The sequence below is a fragment of the Elgaria multicarinata genome, chromosome 2 (assembly GCF_023053635.1).
Source record: "Elgaria multicarinata webbii isolate HBS135686 ecotype San Diego chromosome 2, rElgMul1.1.pri, whole genome shotgun sequence".
In the NCBI taxonomy this organism is placed as follows: domain Eukaryota; kingdom Metazoa; phylum Chordata; class Lepidosauria; order Squamata; family Anguidae; genus Elgaria; species Elgaria multicarinata.
In genome coordinates this window covers 146,742,535-146,761,755 of record NC_086172.1, presented here as the reverse complement: position 1 = coordinate 146,761,755, position 19,221 = coordinate 146,742,535, and the positions used below count along the sequence as shown (strand labels likewise).

At 45.6% G+C, this 19,221-nt stretch overlaps 1 protein-coding gene across 1 annotated transcript; it reads right to left on the bottom strand.

The window, feature by feature from the left end:
• Positions 1-2,111: 2,111 nt before the first annotated feature.
• On the bottom strand, positions 2,112-17,781 carry JDP2 (Jun dimerization protein 2). Its single transcript, XM_063118910.1, has 4 exons — positions 17,591-17,781; positions 7,623-7,846; positions 4,390-4,494; positions 2,112-3,225 (listed from the first exon to the last, which is right to left on the bottom strand). Exons 2-4 carry the CDS (start codon positions 7,821-7,823, stop codon positions 3,040-3,042), a joined length of 492 nt encoding a protein of 163 aa, XP_062974980.1. The 5' UTR covers positions 7,824-7,846; positions 17,591-17,781; the 3' UTR covers positions 2,112-3,039.
• Between the last annotated feature and the right edge of the window lie 1,440 nt (positions 17,782-19,221).

Genomic DNA, 19,221 nt, shown 5'->3' with positions numbered 1-19,221 from the left:
TGGTTTGATTATTTTGCTACTACTGTATATAGTAAGAGCCTTGTCGCACCTTAAAGATCAAACAATTGATTCTAACGTCAGTTTTCCTGGACTAGAATCCACTTTATCAGATGCATGAAATATCACCCTCCGTTGGCAAGTAAATATACACATGCGTGTAGGGGAAAATGTGAAGCCAAATGGAACTGAAATGCAAAACATCATATAAACACTCCATGTGTTCCCTGTTATACTAGGGCAGTCGTAGGTCAGGATATACTGGTAGATCGTGCTTTGCAGTAGACCGGCATGTATTTCTGATTCCCAATTGTTCAACAACAGCAACAGTAAAAGCTCTCCTCTGCCCTAAATCATACCACCGAAATGAAGAAAGCTTGGGGTAGGGTGATCATATGGAAAGGAGGACAGGGCTCCTGTATCTTTAACAGTTGTATAGACAAGATTTCAGCAGGTGTCATTTGTATGCATGCAGCACCTAGTGAAATTCCCTCTTCATCACCTGCAGGAGCCCTGCCATCTTTTGTATCTGGTCAAGAGGGTAACCAGGAGCAGATTTTTGTGTGCAAAGACTGTGACACCACCCCCACCCCAAATTCAGTTCTGGTGCTCAAAACAAATTCCTAGACTCAGAATTATTTATTTCTAAGAGTATGTCTTTCCCCTGCACTCTAGTTGGTGGAATGCAAGATTCTAATAAAAAACAATATAGATTCCACCTGCCTGAGATTTTCTCATCCCTGCTTTGTACTCATATATTTATATACCTGCCAGCTGAAGACAACAGTTCATGCATCAAAGAGTGGGCTCTAGTCCAAAGAAAGCTCACTGTAACAGTAAGAAATGGTGGCTCTGATATCAAAGGGGCAGTGAATTCGCTCCAGGTTTCAGCCAGAACTAGTCAGAATTCTAAAGGGGTTATCTGAAGGGCTTTGCACGTTGGATCTAAACACCTTTAGAGTTCCAGTTGGTTCTGACTGAAACCTGGAGCAGATTCATTGCCCCCCCCCACTAACATCAGAGCCACCAGCCTCCACTGTGCCATGCTTCACACATGACAACACTAATGTCCATGGTAGAAGACTCACATGTGGTACCATAGGTGAAAATTACACAGGGGTTGATTCTTCCACAATTAACTTTGCAGAAGTTGCTCTGTACTGCAGCTTCCAAACATGTCTGATTTTAGTCATCCCTGTGTGATTTTCACACATGACAGTGTAATGTTTATTTCCCCGTAGAAATTAATCCAAGATGGGGAGGAAGGATTGCATGCAAGTTCAAGTGGGTCAACCGATCCACCTCCCCACTCCTGTGCACAGTTCATCAGTTCAGCTTTAATGATAAGTAATGGACAACTTAAACATAACTTTGCCTGTATTTAATGCACACATTTCCCCTCTTTCTGACAGGTGCTGGAGGACATGACAGCACCACTGAGCCATGTAAACCTCTCAAACTGACATTGATTTTCCTTAATGACTGTGGCCAGCGTTCCTTGATCCCTTGAGGGAGGGGCATCTGAAGAGGCCCCTTGAAACCCAGGATCAATAGCAGAAGAAACAGAAACAGAAGTGTTATGGTACAGGAAGCTGGGCCAGTGTCCTCTAGTGTTCCATTCCCGCTACTTATTATAAAAGTGTTTCATTCCAGCCAGTTATTATCAAAACTACTATTTAAAATTTTAAGAATGGATGCCTGCGTTTTCCGTTTTCCTCTTCCCTGCCCATTCCTTTTTCCTTTTGTCATGTCTTTTGGGTTGTAAGACTGAGTGCAGGAACTTTATTTTGATTATATGTAAGCCACTGGGTAATAACCTGATTCTTAGGTGAGCGATCCAACATGGCTCTTATGGGTCAGCATCCAACTGACTTTGCAGCTCTGTAGACCTTATGATCCAAGTGAATTGACTCAGCTTTGGCTGTTGGCCTCTAGTCCTTATAACTGTCCCAGCTATGTATAATGCTATCTGATTAGTTCTGGACTCAGGCCATTCTTCATCCAGCCACCAATGGTCCAAAGATTATACAGAACCCTTAATATAATAAAGCTAATGAGGCAAAATGTAGAACAAAGCACAAGACATAGGATAAGTAAAAGTTAACATTTACTGAGAGATACAGGACTGAGTATTATGAAGGACATACATGGATGGACATGGCAGTGGGGCCAATGTGAAGGCCCAGGACCATTTCCCAGCATGCCGAGGGAAAGGAGCCAGACGCCACCAAACAAGTAACACAATGGAGATAACTGTGGCATATGCATTTGTAACAAAGAGACCATAATAACATACATATCTATGGGATCACATCTAGTGATTATATAATTCCATATAGAGACTGCTGTATAAAAACAAAACCTTTATAAAAAATATAAAAAAGTGTAAAAATGTGCATTTTAAAAGCATGGCCTGGACAGCTGGGCTGTAAACATTGTACTGAGGGTGTGCTTGTGGGAGGGCGCCTGCGCCACAGTGCCACAGACAGGCCCAGCAATGAGGCAGGACTTGTGTCAAGTGTTTGCCATTCTTGGTTTCGGGTTCAGTTCTGGAGAGAGCGCACGCAGAGACAGGGTCCAAATGGCAAACATACTGGAACGAATGCTGGCACGGCCTTGTCTGCCATCAGCTTCCTCCTGTCCTGGTTTCTCTGCCAAGCGTGGGAAGAGGGGCAGTGTGAAGCCACAACACCAACTTCTCAGCCTCCCAACTTGTTCCTGACTTGGGATGCACAGCAACGGGTGGCTTGAGGATTCTCCAAGAGCTGAAGGAGCCAGGACGAGGGTCTCCTACGCAACACCTGCCTCACCCTCTCAGGTTGAGCCTTAGCCCTGCAAGGAGAGTGTGCCCTTCCGGGGGTCCTGGAGTCATCTCCTCCATTCTCTCTATTTGGTTGGAATGTGCGATCCCCAAGGAAGCTCACCGTGTTCCGGCTGCACTAATCTTTCGTGCGCAGTTCTTCATACAGTACATAGATGAGAGGCCCTCAGAGACTCTGCATTTGTCTTTTGCCACAGACTTTGCCCACCCGTGACCCCTTTTCACTTCTTCTCCAGCTGTTCGAGCAGCGGGTTGGCCTCATTCTCTGGCGTTTTGACGCTATCTGTCCGCACAATGCAGGTGGGGCGGTGGCGGTTCAGCATCAGGATCAGCTGCTGCCTCTCCTGCTTCAGCTCCTCAATCTGGGCCTTCAGCTCGGCGTTCATGAGTTCCAGGCGCTCCGACTCCTAGGTGGGGCCAGAGAAATGAGCAGGAAGAATTTTTAAGTAGCGAGATTGAAGTGTGGGAAGAAGCAACAGCAGCCCTTTCTACACCTACAGGGGAGATGATCCTGGGATTTCCTGCTCCTGGGATCGTTGCCTTGCGTTCAGCCGGGCATGTGACGTCCCGGAAGTGAAGAGGGATGTCGTGTCTGTTGCGGCCGCCACTTTTTTTCAGAAGGAATAGGAGTCGGAGCACACTTGCGCTCCAGCAAAACATAAGTTAAAAAAAAACACCTGACCCTGCTCCCCACCCCACCCCTGATGTCCTTGGACTGCCCCCAGCCCGGCTCCTTCCCTATGCTGACTCCCACTACGTGCGTGGAGGAGGGAAGAAGCCAGGACAGGCACCCACACCTCCCGTGGTCTTGGGATGATCCCGAGACAGCAGGAAGAATTGGGGTTTCCCAGGGTTTCTTTATCCCTGGGAAAACTCATGCCCGTCCCCCCCTGTCCTCGGGAGTCCCTGTGCATCCTTTGGACACACAGGGACTCAGCTGTGACCAGCCTGGACCATCATCCAACACACCAAAGAAAAAAGCAAAGCATCTGTCTACCTTTTTCTTTCCAAGTTCCTTTATTCCAGCCTACCCCCTTCTGTTATTCTGAACGACTCCCAGTCCAACATACCTGGAGGGCAGCAGATGGGAGAAGGGGGCATTATTGGACTCATACCTAAGATGTTAAATATTCAGACTGCACATAAAGGAGGAGAAACAGGGATTTCTTCATCCATATTAGTGTAATGCCTTTATCAGGCCAAGACGATACAAAAAGCAAGAGAGGGGAAAAGGGAGGCAGGGTGGGGGAGCCGACTGGAGGTTCAAGTCATGGCCTCTGCATAATCACAACTTTCTCCCTTCCATCTCATGACCCTTTTCTCTCACCGTTCCCTGCTTTTCGAAACATCTCGCCTAACTAAGTTCTGGAGATCTCAAAACGTTTTTGGTGATTGGGGTGGGGGTGCAGTTGGCCTAACAAAGGCATTTCACTGATACAGATTTTGGAACGTTGGCAACCTTTGCTTTTTTTGTGGGATTTCTTCAGACATTTTTACCGATCTCACGCGCATGCGTGCCCTGGAGAACAGCAACTCCCGCACCAACCGCAAGAAGAGCCCTGGGCACTCACCCGCTGCAGGAACTCTGTTCTCTCCTTCTTCTTGTTCCGACATCGAGCCGCTGCTACTTTGTTCTTCTCTCGGCGCCTTTTCCTCCTTTCCTCTTCTTCATCTAGCTGAAGAGAAAGATAAAAGCACAGGCTAACAACCAGACCAAAAATGGAAGTCAACCTAACAGTGGGCCTGTTCAGATGACAACTTCAGGCTCTGTGGTTAGCGAAACTGTGGACCTCTGGGGTTAGCATGAACCACAAGCCGTGCTGTCACACACAACACTTTAAGCCATATCTTACACAGTGACCTGCTTTCCAAACAGTTTTTCTGATGTAAATGATGCATTATTCCAAAAATTAAGGTCCATAGGAGGTCCATATATTTATTATTCATGATAGTTTAATTTAAGACATGTGCTAATGAATAGCAAAAGTACAAAAATTGCCTTAAACTCTGCTCCTGAACAATTCTTCTATTTGGTAATCAAATACAATGGAAAGATCAAATGAATCAACTTTATTTTCTGCTGATAATAATAATGGGTATCATTTATTTTTAGATTTTTCCAGCAAGCTGGTCCTAGCTTCTTCAATGGTATCTGCCTCTGCATGTCGCCGCATTACTGAACACACAACTTGTATTATTCTTAAAATGTTTTCTCTTGGCCAGAATATGAAGCTCTCTTGGGACAAAAGAGCAAGGCTGGCTCAGGAAAGCTGGGAACTGTAGGGCTTTTTTTCAGTCTGAACATGCGTAGGATTGCGCCCTAAGACTGTCAAAAGATGTTTCCTTGATTAGATTTAATTGATTTTAAAGCTGGATTAAATAAAAGTTACATTATGACCCAAATCCTCAAAACATTTGCCATTTTGACGATAACGAAGTAAATGCAAGGTTTCTTAAGTGTGTAGTCTACCCTAGAGCTATAAGGGAGGAGGTGACTTGAGGACAGTCACGGGACAGTGACTCCCAGCCTAACCATACCTCACAGGGTTGTTGTGAGAATAAAATGGAGAGGAGGAGGAGGATCATGTAAGCTGCCTTGGGGTCTTGCAGGAGGAAAAAAGGTAGGATATATATGTAATTAACTGACCCCTGGATAGTTGGTATGTAGTCTGTGTTTATGCTTGTTATGCTATTCTTATTTTATTTTTAAAGTTAATTTTCTGTACTGCGGGGGTTGGTGCAGTGTGGCCCATATGGGAGGTCTGGGGAATGAAAATGCCCCAAGGACCTCCCGAAATGGCCCCACTCCAGGTTTACAACTTATTAGGCATTATTTAAATATTGGAAATAAATACAACTATTAATCATGAGTTTATAACAGAGGTGGGGTGAAATTTGAACCAGGGACTTCCAGGCTCACAGCTCATATTCAATGTGTCGTATGTGAGGCTGCCTTAAAAAGGGTCCAGAACCTTCAGCTGGTCCAAATGGGGCAGTGAGACTATTAACGGGGACTGGCTGCCAGTCCGTGCCCAGGCCCGATTCGAAGTGCTGGTATTGACATTCACACCCCTAAGTGGCCTGGGGACAGGTTATCTGAAGGATCGTTCCCTCCCATATCTACCTGCCCAGATTCTAAGATCATCCTCAGCTGTCCTTCTCCAGGAGCCCCCGCCAAAGGAAGTGAGATGGATGGCTACCAAAAAGAGGGCCTTTTCTGCAGTGGCACCCCAGCTGTGGAATGAGCTCCCTAGAGAAGCTCGCAAGGCACCTACATTGTACTCTTTCTAGTGCCATGTGAAAACCTTATTTTCCCAGGAATTTTAGTAGTTACAGTATTTTACATCTTTGCACTGCTGCTAGGTTTTATCTTGGTTTTTACTTTTATTTTATACTGTGGTTTTAAGCTTTTATATTGCATCTTATGTTGTATTTTATGGTTTTAATTGTTGCAAACTGCCCAGAGAGATTTGACTATTGGGGGGTATAGAAATGAAATGAAATGAAATAAATAAATAACTCTTGGCCTCTACATTAGTTCTTGGTGATTCGGCTTTAATTGAGTCAATCAACCCATTCACTGAAGTCATAGATATATTCCTTCTACTTCAGGTGGAAGATTCAGATGCTGGAGAGATCAAAAGGGAACTAGCTCTCCTCAAAGCAATTTCAAAATTTCTTGAGGAAAAGGCTGTACGGCATCCTTTCCTAAACTTGTGCCACTGGATGCGTTGATTATAACACCCATCATTCCCAGCCAGCCAGCATGGCCCTATTAAGAGTGCCTTGTACCCTTTCTAAATTCAGTCCCTCTACTCTACAACTCTATTATCATGCTCTCTCTTAACCTAGGTCAACATCTATATCTTATTCAACATCTATATCTTATTCAGAGGGTTTATTTGCTTCATTACTACTTCCTTGCAACTAAAGAATGTTCACCATCTCATATTCTTACCCGCCTCTCCCTTTGGATCGAGGCAGGGAACAACATTAGTAAAGGAATCAACACATTTTAAAAAATCTTGATTTTACATTGATCTGGGTAGGCCTGCAGGAAAAGGCTAGTCTCCAAAGCTGCCTTAAAATCACAGAGAGAATTAATATTACAAATCTCCTCCGGCAGGCCGTTCCATAATCCAGGGGCGACAGAAAAAAAGGTCCTCTGGGAAACTGATGTCAGCCTAGTCTTGGCTGACTGAAGTAAGTTCTCCCCAGAGGACCTGAGTGCGTGGGGCGGACTGTATGTATATTAATACAAATTAATACACATATGACTGTTCTTATTCATCCACTAACCTTCCACCATGATGGAATACCTGCACCCTCTCAGTGCTTGAGCAAATAGCAATAGCGAAGGGCGGGGGAGAGGGAACTTGTGACCCTTGCTACTTCCAGCATTCCTACTCAGCATAATCAATGTCATAAATTGTCATAAATTTAAAAACAGTTCCAAAAAAAGTTTTAAAAAACTGTCATCAGTGGTGCCTCAGTTTCCCTTAATGTAATAGAGAGCCAATGGACAACAGCACCTCAGTAGAAGACAAGCACAGGCCAGATGAGAGATGAGCACCACAAAAAACAGTAGCCATGTTTGCTTAAAGTTGTAGTTTGCTTAGAAGCTGACTTGGTGGATCATAATTTTGAACAGTGCGGGTGGAATTTAGTCTGGGGTATGTTGTCAGCAGGGGGGAAAGCTGCTTATCACCATTTATATGGACAACAAGGAATTAGTTTGTAGCAGTGTTCCCAAACCTGGTCTACAGAAACAGCCAGCACCTGGCAAAATCTTTTTGGAACTCACCTCACTTTTCACTGGCTGAGGCCTCTTGCCCAGTTTCACCTCCAGGAAATGAAGTGGTGAGATCATGGCCCCAATGCTGCGGATATCAGCATACTTCAGCTCTTCTGCTGTCAGGGTGGTACCGGGTAGTCCTGTCAAGGGGCCAAGGCCAGGAAGAGCTCCAGCTGTCAGGGATGGGTCTGGAATCTGCCCGGGCATCATAGCAGGATACACAATCCCACAGCCTAGGAAAGGGAAAGAGAAACCATCAATTACTACAGGAAGCTGAGCAAGGGTAATCCAAAAGGCAAGGCAATCACAGTTCATCTTGAAGCTTTCATAAGAGGGTAGACATTAGGAAGGAACACGATGTCTCTTGTCACAGGAAAAACAATCCACAGCAGATTGGAAGCCTTGCCCCCAAAGTGGCCAAGAGACATATTTGTCACCCAGAGACTCTGAAGGAAATATCCAGATGAACATGAGCTATTATTAAGAAGTCCCATACAGCTTAACCCACTATGCAGTGAAATAGTTATACAAGGAAACAGGGCCAGTCCAGGACATTTAACTGCCTGAGGAGAAAGACACGATAGTGTCCACTTCCTGCCAATTCCAGGGACAGAAGCCAACTTCGACACTAGTGTTGGGATGTCCTCCACTACATCCACCGGAAGCAGACTAGTTTAGGGGGCACAGAGCAGGCTGCATGGCACCCACAGTTCTGTTCTCCAATAAATTGCTGCTCCACTCTGCCTAATGGTAAGGCCAGGCCAGCAAGGAAAACAGGATACCAAACCAGGAGGTTGGCCAAGATACATTATCATTAAAAGCCATGATTAGTGAACATTGTGTATTTTTGTATGTGGTAACAAACCTGTACCAGTACCACTGTTTAATCAAGTATGAACAAAGTTGGTGGACAGAGGAAAAAAAGAAGTAATCATTGATTTCTATGCCAGAGGGTAATAAATCCAGCTTCATGAATGAACAAGTAACAATGATTACCTAATCTAGCAGCCAGCCTGGTCAGCATATTTATAAACTCAAGGAGGAAGGTAGAACGGCAAGAAGGAAGTTAGCTAGTTGCACAGATTATTTAAGACTAGGAAGCATGGTGTTTCTTCAGATGAAAGCTATAAGGCAAATGATCAACCTGAATGCAAGCTACAAATGTAAGGACGCAATCTTGGAAAGAACTGTTTGAAATCCTTTGCATAACCTATTTGGAGAAGTGCTGTCTGCAGCCTGCCACAATAAGATCAGTGAAGATAACCTCACAAAACACCACCTTGGATAAGTGAGGTTAAAAATTCACAGTGAGGAACACAACTCCAACAGGAAGCAGAAGTAATAAAAATGGACTTCACGTCCAGGAATAGCAGAACTACACAGAGACTGATAATTTCACCATTGTGATTGCCATCTCCACAAGAGAAAAGGAAAAGCCAGGAAACAACTATTTAATGGTATTGAGGAAGAACAGAACTCGATTATGACAACCACTTTTGCTTTCCCCCTCCCTGCCAGAAAGAGCGCTGGGCTCCAGCTGACAGGTGCCCTGGGACTGGAGAGAAGGAAGCATGCCGGCTTCTGCCACCTCTGGCGACCCAGGACCACTGGAAGGTTGCACACCCTGCTTCCCAGGAAGAACATGCTGGCAAGATGAAACCAGCCTGATCACATCCATTGGAGAATAAAACACCTTGTGAGACATGTGTAGTGCCAGCGGAAGAAAGTGTCCCATAGGTGTAACTTCTCATGTCAGACCTGTATCCCAACCAGCAAGATATGTCCAGTGAGGAAGATGGTGGTAAAGGCCAGCCTCAATGGTGAGCCAAGTACTAGTGACCTCTGGCCCAATCGTAGTAACTAATTAGAGGTCTCATAAAGTTTGTGATATATAGTTTTTATATGTATTTATGTTTTTTATATCTATCTATCCATATTAAGGTGACCATACGAAAAGTAGGACAGGGCTCCTGTAACTTTTAAGAGTTGTGATGAAGAGGGAATTTCACCAGGTGTCATTTGTATGCATACAGCACCTGGTGAAATTCCTCTTCATCACCACAGTTAAAGCTGCAGGAGCTATACTAGAGTGACCATATACAATACAGGGCAGGGCTCCTGCAGCTTAAACTGTTGTGCTGATGAGGGAGTTTCACCAGGTGCTGCATGTATACAAATGACACCTAGTGAAATTCCCTTTTTTATGCAACAGTTAAAGATACAGGATCCCTGTCCTTTTCATAAGGTATATATGGGAGATGTGGGGTAATCTCTCTTTAAGATGAATTGTTTCCCAGCACAGCTAAAGCGTATTTAACCAACCAAATGTTTGGGGTTAGTTAGTTCATAGTATAGACGACATGCTGGTACTTGCTTTGTACCTGGAATAAAGAATAAACTTTTCCTTGTCTGCTATATGGGAGCTTTGATTACCTGTGACCATATTCTGCAGAACTCTTGAAGGACAAGAGATTACACTGAACTTTATCTAGTTCAAAGTCAATGCTTTCCATTGCTAGCCATCCAGATGTTTTGGACTACAACTCCCATAATCACTGACCATGTGATGGGTCTGATAGGAAGTGTAGTACAAAACAACTGTAGGGCACCAACTTGCTCACCAATGAGCCCCTCCCATCAGCCCTTTTCCCATACACATGTATCTGCAAAGGAACCAACCTGGGCGGAGCCGCATTCTATCTGCAGGAAGTTCTACAGGCAGATTGGGTGGGTGAGCTGATGATTCCTGATTTTAATGTAATTATTAACAATTTTAAGCCTAATCAGAAGTAAGCAGGACAAAGCCTCTGCATGACTACTCAGAAGTAAGTAGAACTGAATCACTCAGCCACACTTTCAAATGATATCACAAGTACAAAGTTTATTTACATGGAAATCAGCTTTGCTATTCAATATTGGAAGTCTTGCTTCCTATTCAATATTCTGAGCTCAAAAACAAGTCAACATACAGCACAATCCTATACATGTCTACTCAGAAGTAAATCATATTAAGTTCAAGGGCTTTACTCCTAGGTAAGCAGCGTAACATTGCAACCTTAGGTTGCGATTCTATGTACACACTTACTGGAATACGTTTCATTTTTGTAAACCGCCCAGAGAGCTTTGGCTATTGGGCGGTATAGAAATGCAATAAATAAATAAATTGAACTCAATGAGATTTACTCCAGAGTAAATATGTATAAGATTGCACTGTTCATTTCCTTGAGCTTGGGACACCAAAAAACTTAAAATCTCAGATGGACACCAGGAGTGGAGTGGAGGTAGAATGTGGGGGAGTGCAGCTCTTGGACACATATTTCAGAGCAGGAGCAGTGACATCTGTCAGAGCCCATTGACAAACAGTCCTTGCTCTGGCAAGTGAATGAGGCAGTGGAGGCTGGTGGCTCCAATGTCAGAGGGGTGGTGAATCCACTCCAGGTTTCAGTCAGAACTCTAAAAGAAGTTATCCAAGGTCTGCATCTTGGATAGCTCCTTTAGAGTTCTGACTGAAACCTGGAGCAGATTCACCATCCCCTGACATCGGAGCCACCAACCTCTAATGAGGTGATAACAAAGCTTTTAAGTTTCGCTATGTTTGTAACATATTAGCACAAAGGAAGTCAAAGAATGAAGAAAATAATAAAGCAGAGGCTGAATATCTTTCCTTTTCTTTGATGAAGTCCCTACTTCATACAAGCAGCTTAAAAGGAAATACTTTTTTCCAAGATTGTTGCATTTCTAATTAAAAGCCAAACAGTTGCATTTCAAGCAGCTGAAGATCTTCTGTTCAAGTCCAATGTGTTTTACGAGTGGAAAATATGCCATCAAAAGCGAACATCCCCAAGTTCAATGGATCTTATTCCCAGGTACCTATACATCGGATTACAGTTGTGCTCATCCTAATAAACTGGATATTATGTTGCGTGTGTGTGTGAGTGAGAGAGAGAGAGATCACCTGTGATACATACACACATAGTCACTCCAGTACTCCCAAATTTACCAGTACACCAATGGTGAGTACAGCACAAGAAGGAGTCTGCCTTTATGCTCCCTAATATGTGCTATTTTACATATATTCTGGGAAATGTTTCTTGCACTGAAGCCTTGGAGGCTGTGTAAGTTATTGTCAAAGAGGAGATGCCAGATTACCTAAATCTGGAGGGTGTCTGCATACTGTCACAAAAGCAACTTGCAGTAAACTAGCTTTTCCATTAGAAAATTAGGGGGAAATACTCTAGTTAAAGCTTGGATCCATGTAGGTGTTACACATCCCTTACAGAAACACACAAAAGGAGTTGAATATGAACAATCAGGTTGCATGCCTTAGGATGTCCTGGTACTGTCTGGTGCCTGTAAAAGATCTAGAGATGTAGCAAAACAACAGATATTGGGGGTGGGGTGGGAGGCATATGCATCTCCTCCCTACCAGCTAAACTGCAAGGCCTGTTTCCTGCAGGGAAAAGATCTGCATTTGCCTAAGATGTCTGTTTACTTTCACTACGATGGTAGGAGCATAACCACAAAAAAAAGTCTCTTACAGGCAGACAATCTGCCATCTTGGCACAGTCTGGAATAAAAATCCAGGAAATCTGGCTATAAGCAAAGATTCTGCCAAGTGAAGAAGAGACAGTGCATTGCTTCTGCAGTAAGGTTGGGGGCTTCCACAGCATCCCTGACGCAAATGAACCTGCCTTATACCAGGGCAGACTATTTGTCCACCTAATCAGTATTTTCTACTCTAGCCTTCCCCAACCTGGTGCCCGACAGATCCTTTTGACTGCAATTCCCAGCATCCCCAATCAGTGTGCCCAGTAGATCTCCAAAACCTCTACAGGGCACCACACTAGAGAAGGCTGGTCTAGTCTGACAAAAGCGCTCCATAATCTAAGCAGGTCTTTCCCTTTTCACTGCACATGCCAGGGGTTGAACAAGCAGCCTTCTAAATGCAAAGCATGTGCTCTATCCCTGAGCTAGGGCCCTTCCTGGAATTGCAATGCGCTTAGGGCAAACCAATTACACACATTAACCTTGCACTTACACCTGCACTTACTTGGTCCTGACTTTGTGTTCAAGAGCTAGGCTTCTTCAAATCTCTCTCTCTCTCTCTCTCTCATTCTACCATATCACCTGCTGCATTTGTGAAAGAGTACTTTATCTGCCTCCTATTTTTGACAGAAGCTGTCAAAGAGGGACAAGGAAACTTGTCAAGCTAGACAGGATAGCAGTACACCTGTGTGGCAGAACTGCCTCTACTGTCAAATTGCCATAAAGGGGATGATTTAAGGAACATTAGAAGCAAGTGAGATGGGGTGGGTGGGGGTTGTTTGCTATGTCTTTCTTCCGCCCAGGCTATTCTTCCCAAAACTGCTTTTGAAAGCCACTTCTCTATCGGTGAACTATGGTGAGCAGAAGACTTCCCTGCTGTGAAAATGGCTAGAAATGTAAAGGCTTTGGAGAAAAACTAGGGAGGGATTGTGAAAATTCAGAGAGGGGACGCTTTTTCTAAATGTTCCAAAAATTCCTGAGAGAAAAATTTTGATTTTGATTTTTTTTAAAAAAATCCCCAATTTTTTCTGGTGTGTCGTCCCGTTCCCCCCCCCCCCCCCAATAGGCTTTCACATCTCTAAAAATGCATTTTTAAAAAAGTGGCTTTGAACAGAAGTAGATGGGTGAGTTCATCTCTCCCCGCCTTTAAATCATGCCCCTCAATTCTTACACATGGGTCTGCAGCTGTCAAGTCTACTTTGGCCCCTAAAAGGCTCATCCCACATATCTCAGATAGAAAAGCCATATCTGAAGGCAACAAGTCTTTAAAGAAAGCACTGAAAACAAACTGAAAACAATTTGAAGGCAAGGGAGTAGGAATTACACCCTTTCCAGCTTGGAATTCATTCTGGAAGCCAAGGGTAACTTGTCCTGTAGAGGGAAAGATATAGTTCTTTTTATGTCCACTTTTTCTGTACTAGGCTTATGCTTTTTATAAAGGCATTTAGGTAAAGAAGATGGCACTTTTTTCAGGACATGAGGTACTTACAGTTCAGAACAGATTTTAGCTCTTGCCTTGTTACTTTAGGTCTAGTTCAGCCTTCCCCAACATGGTATCCCCCCCTCCCCATGTATTTTACTAAAACCCATCAGGATTAGAGGGTGCAACTTTTGGGAAAGTTCAAGGCCTCTCATTCAAATAATGGTTGGAACAAGTTACTTCTACACCTACTTGATGGATTTTTATTACATTTCTATACTACCCAATAGCCAAAACTCTCTGGGCAGTTTACAAAAGGTTAAACCTTAAACATACAATATAAATTCAATATAAATCAAAACAATCAACAATAAAAATACCAGGACTCATATGCTGTCAAATGCTGGGGAGTACAGGAAAGCCTTAACCTGGCGCTGAATGGATGACAGTGCTTGTGCCAAACAGACTTCACTGAGGAGAACATTCCATAATTGTGGGGCCCCCACCAAAAAGGCCCTCTCCCTTGTTGCCATCCTCTAAAACTCTCTTAGAAGAGGCATCTGGAGTAGGGCTTCAAATGACGCACATTATTTTGACATCGGCATATATACAAGCTTAGCCTAGAACACTTGCAAGGGAAGGAAAAAGGCAAACTATTGAAAAAAAATGTAAGACTGCCTACTCAGGAGCCATCTCCACTGCAACAACAACAGAATCTGCAGGTAGCACCATCTACTCTTGGGCAGAGGCCTTGGTGATGCAGACCATTCAGCAATGAGGAAGCTGCTAGCATTTGTAAGAAGGATGAGATATTCCCATGGGTTTTAGGAGCATAAAGGTCAGACTTTACAGGCCAAAAGGCAGCAATTTGCAATTCATTTACCTACTAAACCCGCCAAAGCAAATCAAGAAATCCCGAGACAGCCAACTGTTGCTCCTCATGAGGAGGGAGGATTTGGGTTGCAAGCCTTACGTCCCGTCTACCCACCCACGCAAATGGGCATTTGAAATTGTCAGGAGCGACACAAAGAATTTGACATCCTAACAACTGGTATCCCAGACGCCCCCACAGGCTTGTCGATTCCAGGCGGAACTCTCTGGCAAGGCCTGCAGATAATTTTCATGCAGGCTTCGAGAAACAAGTTGAAAAATTCCTAGCCTGACTCAGTGAAGCATTTGTCTCTGCTAAGCTCTCCAAGCCCCAACACACACACAAACACACACGCACACACAGAGTTTGGCAGTGGTTGCGTTCCAGGGCTGGTAATACAAGCCATGAAACAAGCTGCCAAGACAAGCAACAGAATGAGCCAGGCCCCATTTCATTGGCCACCATACGTTGCATATGGCCCTGGAACCAGCCAAGAGAGTGTTCTCACCCACCTTGAGGGCATAGGAGACCCTGTGTTTTCAAATACACCTCCACAGGGCCTTCATTAAAGGAAAATGGAAACATAATGTGGCTCTTGCTTGCTCTTTTCTCTCTCTCTCTCTTTCTCTTTCTCTCTCTCTCTCTCTCTTGGTATTTCTCCTTCCTCTCAATTTGATCTCCAACCTATTTCCCTACCACCAGAGGCAGGGAATGGGGAAGAGAGAGAGAGGGAGAGAGAATACTGCTTTCTGGAAGAGAGCTCAGAAGATTGACTTTAACTCCACTACATGCCCGACTGCTAAAGCGGCCTTAGGATTGCCTCTGTCCGCTCAGTCTCAAGGGGCTCCTTTCTTTTTCAGGTTTAAGAGAGCTGGAAGAAGGAAGAACATTCATGAAATAGCACAGTTGCAACATCAGTCCCCTGGGCCACAAAACTAAAAGAGCTTCGACGGAATTGAAATTTGCTCGCTTTGAACTCACATGGCTATTAGTGCGCATTAGCACACTGTGCAGACCAATGAAGAGAAAAAGAAAGCTGCCTGCAGAAAAGCACCATTACTCCCCATTGCTGGTCTAAACAGAATGAGAGCCCCTTGGTCTTAGTCATTAACCAAAAATCAAATTGCAGGGCATAAGGCAAAATCCTGCTCTAGTGTGCATTTGTAGAGTGCAGGGACGTGCATTCCTCTTCATAATCATCAGCAAGACTGCCCTATGTGAAGGAAACACAGAATTACCTTGCTGGCTCAGAGAAGTCAAATGTGCTTATAGACTTCCAAGCATTACAATAACTAATTTCCTGGATCATATCTAATATTTGCTTAATCCTGAAGAAGCAGCCAGAAAGATGCTGGCAAATAAAAAACACCAAGACACTGGAAATCTGCTGTCCTAGGAAGATGCTCTCCGTACGTCATGGAAGTCTGTAAAATCTAACCTGCATGTCCGCCTTAACATGCCAGAAAAGGTGTGGCCAAAGTAACAGACATGCCCAAAGCTGTGGAACTTGCAAGCTTTAGAAATCACTTTTCTGGCTCCTCCAGGCAGGGCCTAGCCCAGATTTAGCAATACCGATGCATCCATGACACTCTGCCATTACACTATCATAATGAGCAAGAACAGATGATCCAGTCCCAAAGAAGAAGCACCTTCTCACACCGTCATTTCAGCTTCACCAGATACATGAAGGAAGGAGGTGCAGGAACATGCAGGAACATCAACCATGGAGGAACAAAGAGGAGCAAGAAGGCACTGAGCTTCTACATTGATCTTTCATTTATTACTTGGCAGCCCTGTATGACATAAAAGCAGATTGCGTGCACACACACACGCACAGGGACAAATTCCAAATACCCAACTATTTGCAGCCCTCTTCCATATCCCTGTGGGAACATAAAAGACACCACTCACCCCAAGGCCATCAAGAGTGGAGGGATGTAGTTGTTGCCAGTTTTCCCTGCCTGGTGCAGCCAGCCAACCTGCCTACCACGCGTACAGCCCACTTTTATCCAAGACTTCTTCACTAATGTGAATTGCTGGGAGAGCAAGAGCCTCGTGTGCTGCTGTTGCCACAGCCCTCAGTAAGGAGTTGTATTGGGGGACACTAATACAGCAGAAAATAGAGATTGAAGAAGAAAGGAAGAACCAGCTGGTGAAGCAAAAAAAAAAAATACCTATGGTGGTGCAGAATGGGAATAGAGGATGGCGAATGGGGTCCAGAGGGAGACAAAACAGGCTTAACATCAAATGGGGTTAAAAAGTAATCACCTATTTAAAATTGCAACAAAAAATATTTTCTGTGGTTAACCCTCTTGATTTAGTCATATAAAGCAGCCCTCAACTGTGCAGCCTATTAAAGGGTCACCTATGGTCTGATGTATCTCCCATACACATACACACACACACACACACACACACACCTCTTTCCCTCTTCTTGCAGTTTACTCTAATCTAACCTACCTACTGACATGCTAGAGTTTTGCTGCAGAGGATCCTGCCTTGATGCAATGGGTTGGATTCATTAACTCCAGCTCCATTTCCACCCCAAGATTTGGGGCTACAAGAAGATAGAAGAGGGCACCTGAAAAAGAAGTGGACGTGGGAGAAAGCGTCCAAGGTATCCCAGCACCTCAAACCCGAGTTCATGCTATTACACTCAGCATTAATTAAACCAAGTACGCGCAACCCCGCGGTTTTCTCCGCAATCGCGAATGTTTTCAGCCCGATTACAACAATCCCCAGCTGGCCCATAACAATGCACTGGAAGGGGGAGTTAAAACCCCGCTCTTTAGCCACCCTGAATGTCAGCCAGGCAGGAGGACGAAAGGCAGTTCAGGAGGAACCTTCTAACGGCCAAGGAAAGACGCGGCGGCGGCGGGCGACCCCGGGGAATACGCAAAGGGCCCCGAGGTGGGGCCCGCGAAAGCGTCTTGCGCTCCACGCGCGGTGCTGCGCCGCGGCAAAAGAGAGGCCCAGCCGGAGCTGCTGAAAGTCAGGTCCGGTGATGGCAGCAGCCTTTGCAGGCAGCCCGCTCGGAGCGTCGCTGCCGAAGAGGAAGAAACACGCGGAGCTCCCGCGGTGCCCAAACCGCCCCGCCCGCCCGGCCGCCGGTCGCTTGCGATCCATTCTTGCGGTACCCACCGAGCTGACGGAGCAAGCGACGAAGGTGCCCCCGGGGCCCGGCTGCAGCGGGAGGCGGGGTGCACGCTCAGCTCCACCGCAGCCGCCCAGCTCCGGGAGCGGCTGTCGGCCTCGCTCTCCAGGCCCGTTGTGCCGAGCCCGGTCCGGTCCCGGGAGGAGTCGCGGCGGCCACTGGAACGCCTGGGCGGCGGCGGCGGCGAGAGCCCCCGCGGTTACTGCCAGTCGGCTCCGTCGCTCACCGTCCCTCCCGCAGGCTGTGTCGGACGGCTGGGTGGGTTGCATCAGCCCCGGTTATATAGCGGCCCCAGGGCTGCGGGGAGGGGTCGGGAATGCGGAACCGGCCGGACTGCCAGCTCCAGACGTCAAGGTGGGAGGAGAAGAGGGGACCGCAGGGGAGGAGAGCGCAGGCCGGGGGACGGCGGAGGGGAGGCGGGACCACTTCCACGGGCAGCGCGCGGCGGCTCTCCCGCCCGTTCCCGCCTCTTCTTCGCCTTCCAGAAAGCAGATCGGAGCTCAGCCCCGGATGCTGTTGACAGGATTCACCCACGAGACGAGTCAAGTCAAAACAAACGGAGAGGACTCTGAGCATGTGCAGAATGCTGGTCTTGGTTGCGTAACCTATCTGGAATAGCAAGGCGGGAGGGCTTCCAGGTCAGAGGGCGTGACTTCCAGGCACGCTGCAAACCCCAGCCGCTTGTCTATCAGAAGGAAAACAGCGTGCTGATCAGGGCAATGGGGAAGCTTTTACCGGTTGATAGGCAGATATCATCACCGCCACAACGTGGACAACGCGAGAGGTCTTCCCGTGTCCACACAGCAAAGCAGAGAATCCGGTTCAGTACCATTTTGATGCCATCGGGGAACACAGAGCTAACGGGGAAGAAAACGTTGTCCGAAGCAAAAAGCTATAGAAAATTGATTAGAATAGGTAAAGCAGCCTTTTCCAACCAGGTGCCCTCCAGAGGTGTGGGACTACGAGTCTCAGCATTCCCAGCTAGGTGATGCTGGGAGTTGTAGTCCAACACCTCTGGAAGGCTAATGTAGAGCTTAGTGCACTTAATAACAAAGAATCCAGGAATTCTGATTCAGTTCCTAGGCTAGTAATAGGTTTCTTCTGCATACTGTAGCTCAATTATGTACCTTCAATACAATTCAACATTCATTAGAGACAGAAGGTAGATCTCCAGATATTTTGGAATTCAACTTCCAGCATTCCTGATCATTGGCCGTGCTGTCATGGGCTTATGGGAGTTGAAGTCCAAAACACCTGGAGAACTACCTTCTCCCCACCACTGCATTAGAAGGCTTACCATCTGTTCAAATTTATGGTGCATTCTTTGCTATCTTGTCACCTTCCTGTCTAGTATTGGGGATTCCCCCTCTGGTCCTTCAGCTGAATGTTCAAGAAGTATCTGTGTAACAACATAGGAAACTGTCAGTGGTTCTCCAACAAATATGACAGAAAGAATCCAGTTGCACAACCCATCTTCAGATCTCGCAGAAGAAGAATTTAAGACATTACTAGATCCATAATGGCTTCTGTGTGGACACTGTTAATGAACCTCATTGGTTCATATTTCGATCAGGGCCAATCCAGACATTTATATGCATAAGGTGGAGCAGCAAATGGT

Excerpts from the sequence above, each read along its gene's own strand:
- JDP2 (XM_063118910.1), bottom strand. The coding sequence starts at position 7,823 with ATGATGCCCGGGCAGATTCCAGACCCATCCCTGACAGCTGGAGCTCTT. Across the intron at positions 4,495-7,622 it reads CTCAGCCAGTGAAAAGTGAG|CTAGATGAAGAAGAGGAAAG; the intron begins GTGAGTTCCAAA and ends CTTTCTCTTCAG. Across the intron at positions 3,226-4,389 it reads GAACAGAGTTCCTGCAGCGG|GAGTCGGAGCGCCTGGAACT; the intron begins GTGAGTGCCCAG and ends GGCCCCACCTAG.